General features: G+C 49.5%; 1 protein-coding gene across 1 annotated transcript; it reads right to left on the bottom strand.

Annotated features, from left to right (window-relative positions):
* Window positions 1–1,034: 1,034 nt before the first annotated feature.
* GSX1 (GS homeobox 1) lies at window positions 1,035–3,277 on the bottom strand. Its single transcript, XM_084841645.1, has 2 exons — window positions 2,828–3,277; window positions 1,035–1,402 (listed from the first exon to the last, which is right to left on the bottom strand). The coding sequence occupies exons 1-2, from the start codon at window positions 3,273–3,275 to the stop codon at window positions 1,035–1,037; spliced, it is 816 nt and encodes a 271-aa protein (XP_084697771.1). The 5' UTR covers window positions 3,276–3,277.
* Between the last annotated feature and the right edge of the window lie 6,116 nt (window positions 3,278–9,393).

Raw genomic sequence — 9,393 nt, 5'->3', positions numbered from 1 at the left:
CTGCTACTTAATAACACATTGGACACAACCCAGGCTGAAGGAAGTGCTTTTATGTCCCACTGATTTTAGTGGGTTTCAGTTATCTTTCCCACTGAAACCACTGGGGGCTTCTTTGAAAAAAAGAAAAGAAAAGAAAAGGGCATTCAAATTATGAGCATGATTCAGCCAAAATTAAGTGAAGCCAAATTGCATTGGTTTCAATGGGGAGAGTTGAGCATGTGTTTAATTTCCCCGTTCAAATCAATGGGATTTTAAAGTGCATCAGCTTTAACTGGATGGTGCCCAGTAGATTCTACAAATCCAAGGAAGTGATTGCTGGCCTCTCTGTTTTCCTTCCTATATGGAAAAAAAGTATTTTTAATGGCCCCCAAACCCCTTTTATTTGTTTTTGAATGTGTGTACATAAATAAATAAATAAATATCATCTCCTGGTATTACAGAAAACAGTACAGTCACACATCACTCAATGTTTGAAGAAGCTTCATCAAACCAATTTTTAAAAGAATGGGAAAAAATACAACCAAGATAAACCAGTTGCTGTCAGCCCCACATTTCACATTTAACTCCCTGCCTCTAAAGATCATGGGAAGACCCTCTGGGTCCCAGGATCTACATTTTGTTTCAGGTAAGGGTCAGAGACGGGGGGGGGGAGGAAAGGTTTGGAGACAGCAAAGCAGAAGGATCCCCAGCCACTGACAGAGATTAGCCAAATTTCCTGCCTTTCCCTCCCAGAGAGAGAGAGAGAAAGGAGAAATTGGTAATCTCCATTCACTAGGTATAGTCAGTTTCAACCCACTCCATAACAGAAGGGAGAAAGAGATAGTTCTGGTGGGGAATATATTATATTCAACTCCTCAACAGGTCTGGACCTTGAGATGGGGCAGGGCCTATTTACACAGTCTGCAGAGCCACCGGGCATTCAGGGGCCAAGCAAGCACCTCTGGTCAATTACAAGGTCACTGTACAACGGGGAAAGAGAATGTTGGCCGGCCAGCTGAAGGATAAGCGGGGCCTGCCTGCCGGCCGGAGTCCTCTTAAGGGGTGACGTCGAGGCCTCTCTCGTCTTTGCCCGAGGAGGAGGGTGACATGGGCAAGTCCTCGTCCTCTTCGGAGCACTTGGCCGGGGCCGAGAGGGAGGCGCACTTACAGCTGTGCGCCCCGGGGCCTCCAGCTCCGGCGCGGTGGGAGCCGCTCTTGCCTTCCTTCTTGTGCTTGACGCGGCGGTTCTGGAACCAGATCTTCACCTGCTTCTCGGAGAGGTTCAGGTAGGTGGCGATCTCGATGCGCCTCAGCCGCGACAGGTACATGTTGGAGGCGAACTCGCGCTCCAGCTCCAGGAGCTGCGTGCTGGTGAAGGCCGTGCGCATCCGCTTGCTGCTCGGCAGCTGGCCCGACGTGCTGTCTGGGGGGACGAAGGAAGAACGCGAGTCAAGGCCAGCTCGGAGCCAAGGCCGGGTCCTCGGGCTGACTCAAGTCCCGAGCCCCAGCAGTCCACTTCTCCCCCCCCCAGCGCCCCCCAAGACCTCTAAAGTAACCAATTGTGGCCAATGGAGGCTGGTGGCTGCGATGTCAGTGGGGCCGTGAATCCTCTCTGGGTTTGGTTCTGACTGAAACCCAGAGCGGATTCACGGCCCACTGACATCGCAGCCACCAGCCTCCATTGACTGTGGCTCAAGCAAAGAGGCACCTGGTAGCAGTTCTAACGCATTCCTGACGAAGCGAAGCGGTGCCTCAGGTGAGATTACAGGGATCTGGAGCTACGCAAGGGGTGGAGGGAAAGATTACTCGTTTCAGTTGCAGTGGACGGGCGAGATGATAGCTATGCATCCTATATACCGCCGCACATGCCGGGCTAGGGATTTCTCCCCCGCCCCCAGATAGGCACGGCTTGCTGCACTTGGCATCCCCTGTGGCAGCAGCCCGACCCTAAACCGTTCCCGGGAAATTCTCCGCTGAATTCAGTCGGGCTTATCTCCTCCTAGGAAGCGTGTTTAGGGCTGCACTCTGACTCCTAGCCGCTTTTACTAGCCGCCGGTTGCGCAAAACGGGGATTCTGGTCAGTTCGCGGCAGCCTACGAGTCATCCAGAGGCCCCTGGAAGTTAGATGGACAGCATAGAATGCAGCCCACTGGAGTGATGCTCCGAGCCACGGATGTCGTCCGTGATGCTGGTGGGGTACAACCGAGACAAACATTGGCAGGAGACCTGTGTCAGCTCAACACACCTGCTTGGAAGGGATCTAGTTCTTTGACGGATTGTAGTTCGTAATTCAAATCTATAGGTTCGACTTGCAAAGGTTCTCATTCCCGTGAGTATTAAGGGTGTTTTTAATCCCATAGATACCCAACTTTGAACGGTGCGCTGACATACTGTGGATGTCAAAGAGTCTTCGGCTGCAATCATATACCCGTTTACTTGGGAGTTTACTTGGGGATTACTTCTGAGTAGGCATGGAATGGAGTAAGGTCCTGTTTAACTTTCTTTGGGATCGCAAGGGAGGAACTGAAAGGGTCTGCCCTGCCCTGTCTCTCTCAGTCCTCAGCAATGAAAGGGTTCCCGATCCTAAATATATTTACACCCCGATCCTTAGCTCGCTTACTCGGAAGTAGGTCCCATTGAAACCACTGCTCCCTGCTTCTAATTTAGGAAACCAGCTGCCCTCATTTCAATGAAACTTGCTGCCCAGACCCAAAGGTGCGCAGATCGTGCTTGGCACCACTCTGCGGGACAGCCTCTCCGGTGAGGCTGGAGCTCCCCTCCCCTCCCGGATTGCGGCAGCACCACCACCGTCCCGTCCCGTCCCGTCCCGCGGAACCAGGCGACTCACCGACGGAGATGCAGTGGAAGTGGCGCGGGTCGGGCAGGGGATAGGCGCTCTGGTAGAGGGCGGGCGCGGCGCCGCCGCCTCCGGGGGGCTGCCGGGCGGCGAGGGGCGACGGGCAGTACTGGGAGCCGAAGGGCGGGAAGGAGGCCTTGAGGAGCGGCAGGGCGGGCGGCGGCGGCGGCGGGTGCAGCTGGGAGGCGGCGGCCACGCACAGCGGGCACACGCACAGCAGGCCGGCCTTGCGCGCCGCCGACGTGGCGCCCGGAGCCGCGGGGCAGGCGCCTCCCGACGAGAGCCCGTGCAGCGGGTGCGACGGGTGCACGGCGTAGGGGAAAAGCGGCGGAGGCGGCGGGCTGCCGGGGGAGCTGCTGCCGCCGCCGCCGCCCTTCTTGTCGCCGCTGCCGCCGCTTTCGCGCAGCACCAGCGAGTCCACCAGGAAGGAGCGCGGCATGACTCCGCCCCGTCCAGCCTCGCCCTCGCCCTCGCCCTCGCCTTCGCCGCGGCGCCTCAGCGCTGCCGCCGGCCCGGCTCCTCGCAGGGCGCTGACCAGCGCCAGTGGTGCTGAAAGGGCCGCGCGGCCGCCTTTAAATAGCCCCGTCGGAGGCCATGTGACGCGGGCTGCGGCGGGAGCGGCCCCGGCCGCCGTCAATAGGCTTTTTGTGGAGCGCTTTGGCACCGCCGCTGCACGCTCGCCCATTACGGCCCTTGTTCGCCAGAAGCACCGCACAATGCCCCCCATTCTTGCCCACCCCACCCACGCTTCCCAGGCTGCCTCCCGTGACCCCCGCCCCCTTTTCTCCCTCTCCCTCCCTCGCCCCGCACGGCCAATCGACGGGCTCCTTCCTCGACAGCCGCCGAGGCCTCTCGCCTTCCCCCTGTTGCGCTCTTCTTCTCCTTTGGCCGGATCAGCCCGTTTCCTGCCGTGCGCCTGTTTGGAGCCGAAGGAGGCGGATGGGATCGCTGTCAGCCAGCCGCGTCCTCCGCGTGGTCTTCGGAGGCGCTTCTGGCTTTTGGCAAACCTTGGCCTGGTCTGGACGTACACCGCGGCGCGCCTGCCTTCTGGCGTGTCCTTTCAGACCTGAGGTTGCACAGCAGCATGTCTGGTCCGCATCCTTGACTCTCGGAGGGAGCTGATCATTCCTGGAGGATTCACTCTTAGAAGTAGGGATCAACAGGTGCAGCGGGATAAACCAATAGCACTTCGTTCCCATTAAGCCTGCGCACTCCTAGGTGTGGTAATTAGGAAGCTGAAATCCACAGGATTTGCATTTGCGCCCAAGAAAATCTGCCCGTCTTACAAACACACACCAAGGCTACTTGGAGGTAAATTCCTTCCACTGCAATCAATGGGATTAGCACTCTCGTCCTAAACACATTTCTTGGAATTTACTTCCAAGTAAGTGCGCTTCGGATAGCAGCTTTAGTTCCACGTTTAAAACGGAGGGATCCGAGGAATTCTTATCCCGGATTGAGTCGTATTGATTCCAAACATAAGACTGCAGCCTTATTTAGAAAGAAGAAACACTGATTTCTACCTCCCTACCCTGTTCACTTCTACTTGCAAATAATATTTGGCTCTTAAACACATTTACTTGAAAATAAACCCAATATAATGCAATAGACCCCCCCCCCAATAATTTATGTTTGTTTGCCCACCTCGGTTTCCCCTTGCCCTTCGTAATCATCAGGAAGATTGCCCCACCCAATACATTATATCAAGCTTCGTCAGCCCGGTGCTCTCCAAATGTTTTGGACTTCAACTCCCATCAGCTCCACCCACCATGCCTAGTTGTCAGGAATGCTGGCAGTTGTAATTCAAAACATCTGGAAGGCTCCAGCCTGGGGAAGGTTGCCTTGTTTCTGAAATGCCCCTGTGTGCGGCCCTAGGATGTTTTTTTAATAGGGCGTTTTTACTGAAAGTCCATGCAAACGGGAATTCCAGTGATTCGCCTTGAGTCCACGTGATAGGAGTGAGCTAGAAATTTTAATAAGACCTGACCACAGCCTAGTAGACGGATTTTAACCCATGTTGAAAATCACGTTGTTGTCTGACAAATTTAATATGGAATTGTCATATACATGTGCGCAGGACCGCAACTGTACTTGGAAATTGAAACCAATAGGACGTACTTTCCAGGAAAGGCAAGACAGCCCAATCCTGTGGTTACTTATCCGGTAGTAACTTCTCTTGATTTTATGAGACTTACTTCAAGAGAGGGAGCAAAGGATGATATTCCCCCTCCTCCTCCTCCTCGTATCACCACTACTTTACACAGAGGTACCAGTATACATAGCACCTTAAAATAGTATTCACAGGCAAACATAAAAAATAGACAAGCCCCTGCCTGCAAAGATCTTACGGTGTAAAATACATAATGGAGAAGGGGGGAGATATAACCTTAGCAAAGGATACATCTGTGCAGATGCAGCTACAGGTATGTAAAACTTCGGTACACTTGGAAATGAAGACGGTTAAGGCAAAGACCTTTTCCAATCTTACTTATTAGGAACGACCCATTTACTACTGCTAATATTAGTAGTAATAACAGCAAAAACACAGCATCCTCGACAATAACACCAAAAATATAGAGTCCAAAATGTAGGTTGTGCTTTACAGAAAGTGGTTAGCAAAAAACAAAAACAAAAAACCACACTCCCTGCCCCGAAGGACTTGCAAACTAAATTGCCAGAGAGGGAACATCAGTTCAGTGCGACTTATTTCTGAGTAAACAAGCTTAGGGAGGAATGGATCACACAACATTACTTCGAAGCCAGTACCACTGAGAACAATACAGTATTTGCCAGTGAAAACAGTTCAGACACGGATGCTAATCCGCTGCAATTAGAAGCAGTTTTGCCTCGCAGCCCAGGGTGCATTCTCCCTCTCCTTTGGGGGAGGGTAGGAAAGTCCTTCTCACTACGGTTCTCTCTCTCTTTCTCCCCCCTCCCTTACATTCATTTCTGCTGCTTTCCAAAGATATTTTTAGGGTCTCGTTGCTATGTAAAACTTTTCCAAATTTTTGAGCACCCCAGCAGCAATGCAATATCATTTCTATGTGTCTTTCCCGTATATTTAGGTAGACAGGTAGGGTGCTATTCCGTTTTGCAGGAACGATTCAAACCACGTGGAAAGCAGGAAAGGATTCCCCCGGTTCTATCGTTTCAGGAAATGGGGATATAGATACCCATTAGGCAAAGAAACCTGAGGAATGAAGTGCGGCGGAGAGCGGAGAAAGACAGTTTTATGTAGTAGAAGCAGACACTTTTAGCCCTCTCCAACCTGCGCCTTCCGGATGTGTTGGATCTCAGCTCCCACCTTCCTCAGACATCTGGCTGGGGAGGATAATAGTTGTAGTCCACAGACATCTGGAAGCCGACAGGTCGAGGAAGGCTGCTTTTACGCCCATGTTTACCCTTAATTCAGAGGATGTGAAAAGGGCAACAACATGACCCATTTCTCTGGGCTGCTTCTGGAGGCAAAAGAATCATATTCTTTTTGCACTAGTTAAACAAACCTTCGGCTTTTATAATAGCTTAACAATTCAGAGTAGTTCTGACATTAGTATGTCTTTCTCCATTTCCCGCTCCCGCTCCCCCCTCCACTTTTATAGTGGCAAAATAATGACGCCAACAAAAGAGCTCTTTGAAAACATACATCTGAGAGAGAGAGGAGTAATGCGAGATACATTTTAATAAACAATCACCAGATCCTACCTGATTATATACTCATATATCACCAGCAGATAGAACCTGCGAATGAAATATTCTAGTGCTGTTGTGCCAAAATTTTCTTCCACATTTTTTTCGGCCATTCTCATTCAATTTGATAGAATAGGAATTGTTTTCGAAAAGAGATTCAAAGGAGAAGAAATTTTCAGAGAAATTTTCATGGGTTGATTTCGAGGTTCTTGTGCTTACCTTACTTATGAGGTGGCCAAGGAGTGTGCACGTGCGAGTGTCCTCTCTTTTATTGCACAATCATCTCTGTGGCAGCCGGCAGCCTCCTTGGCTTCCCACACCTCAGTTAAAGCCCAGGGAAGATATCATGAAGTAATTCCGCCTACAGGGCTTTTTCAGAGCAGGAAGTACCTTTGGCCACTTCACTGTGATTTGGTAAGCTCAAAAACTCCACCAAAAGAAATTTCAAAAGAAATTATGAAATGCTCTCTCAGAAGATATTTTTCCCTGAAAAGCTCTGAGATTTTTCTTTTCTTTCACTCACTCTAGAAATAAAATGTCATTTTGAGGAATTTTCTCCAAATTTTCTGCACCTTTTTTTTTTTTAAATGGAGGCCAACTTCCCTCTCCCCCTCCCCGCACTGCCCCTGAACAATGGTAGGTACAGGGCATTGTGGAGGATGCAAAACAGGAGCTAGGCTGCCAACACAGTTGCTGCTGTTGCCACTTGCAGTGGCAACGCAAAAACCCTTAGGAAAAAAAGAAAGAACCTCTGCTACATCTCTTCCAATGGTGAGCCCTACCTGTGAGAAACTGTTCGGGAAGTTCTTCTCCCCTTGGAGAAATTAGGTAAAATTGTGTCCCCAGTTTCTCTGCCCACAAATAAGGTGAAGAATTTCAAGAGGCCCTTTGCACACAGCTCTAAAACATTCTCCTTTAGGAAGGGTTCCATCGAATTCAGAAGCAGACGCGTTCCCTTTCGGGATGGCAGTCAATGTCTAACACGCATGTAGCGCCTTTGTGAGTGAGATTCAACTGCTGCGTCGTTCTGACGTTGACTTGTAGATCGGACCCTGCGTGTGGGGTGTAGATGTACGAATGCAGCCAGGCAACCCTGATCCCAAACACGTGTGCTTTGGAGATTTTTCAGGGAGCTCTTAGAATCCTAAGTCTCCCCCCGATCCTAGGAAAACTTAACTGGAAGAAAACACACACACACACACACACACACAGAGAGAGAGAGAGAGAGAGAGAGAGAGAAGCATGTGATCTGCCTACTTCCAGGTAAGCTTATTTACGATCTATGTTATTTATGATCTATGACCACTGAGTCTTAGTGTTCGATTTGTTCAGGGAGATTTGCTTTCAAGCAAGCATACTTCCATATGACAGGAATATCAATTATTCGTGTGTTCTCTATGGAGAAGATAAGAAGTTTCATTGTTTTCGTGGCTGAACTGGGTTAAGACAGGTGTGAAGAAAATGGACTTACAGGTCCAAAGTACACTGCGACTTGAATACATTGTCCCCTTTTATTCTTGTCTTCTTTTTTTAGCCTTCTAAAAATACCAACATTAAAATGCCGGAGATTTAAACTGAAATACTATCTGTCTGTATCTTTAGCAATTTTGCAGTCGATTACTTTTGAATGTCATTTATTTCAACTGGAGTGTTCAGCGTGTAGTTAAATATTTCCCGTTGATATAAGTAGAATTTGGTTTAAAAACGCCTGACTTTGTTGGATCGGGTCCAAACTGAAATGTGGGGTGGTGGAGTATAGATGAAAAATGGGGCTGTGCATGTGAGAAGGGGGGGGGGTTAATTCTGTATCCGGACATGCAAGCAGACAGCTGAAACTTGCTTACATGCATATATACATACATTCCCGGATTATATACTGGGAAAGAAATGAACAGCTGAATCGGAGCCTCATCATCTAAGCTGTTTCTCTTTTTTGCATGGTTACCGTGCAATCCTATGCGTGTCTGCTCCGAGGTAAGTCCCATTGAGCTGAATGAGACTTACTCCCAAGACAGTGTATGTGGAATTGCAACCTGTTTATTATGATCAAAACCATCCTGGTTACTCCTCGAGAGTAAACGTACTTCGGCTGAGAGCACTAATCATCCTTTGCCCTTTGCGGAATCTAATTTCCCATATACAAAAAGTTCACACCCGCACCCACACATACACCCCATTAGGAACCCAATCTCATCTTCGCATCTCCGAAGTACACGTGCTTAGAAGTAAGCCCCAGAAATCGTAGGAGATTTTACTTCCAAAGAAATAAATGCAGAATCGAACAGTAAGAGCTCTTTCCCCAAAGCTGTTATCAAGACGCATTTCAGTCTTAAAATTACACTTCCTTAGCCTTAGAGGACAACCCCATTAATAGTCAAAGGACCTTTCTTCCAAGTACAATGTCAATGTACTTAGGATCGGGGTGTTATAGCCCCAAACCATCCTAATGTTTACGATCCGGTGGTGCAGGGGAAGGTGGGGGGAAGGACTTTGCTGTTGCTGCTATTGCTACTCTAGCAGCTAGCCTGTGAGTTGAATGTTTAGCCACCAACTAGCTAAATTTGGAAGGCGACTTCTATCCCCCTTAGCAAATGGCTAATAGAGGGGTGCGTGAGTTCCTAAGGCATTCCTGTATTTTTAGGACTGAACCCCCGATTTATTTGTTTCAGGGAGGTAAAGGGTTAACAAACCCTGAATGTACACCAAGCCCAAAGCTACTTGGAGAATATGAAGGGGGGAAATAACCAGTTTTTTCCCTCTCTCCCTCCCTCTCTCTCCCTCCAGCCGCTGGACCTTATTGAATGTCATTGAAGAAAGTTTTGAATGCCAGATAAAGAGAGGCGAATTAAACTGTGTGACAGCAGAGGATA

Source organism: Heloderma suspectum, chromosome 3 (genome assembly GCF_057233095.1).
Source record: "Heloderma suspectum isolate Gila_16-S chromosome 3, 16-S_ref, whole genome shotgun sequence".
NCBI lineage: Eukaryota > Metazoa > Chordata > Lepidosauria > Squamata > Helodermatidae > Heloderma > Heloderma suspectum.
The sequence above is the reverse complement of the archived record's forward strand: the minus strand, read 5'-3'. Positions and strand labels throughout refer to the sequence as shown.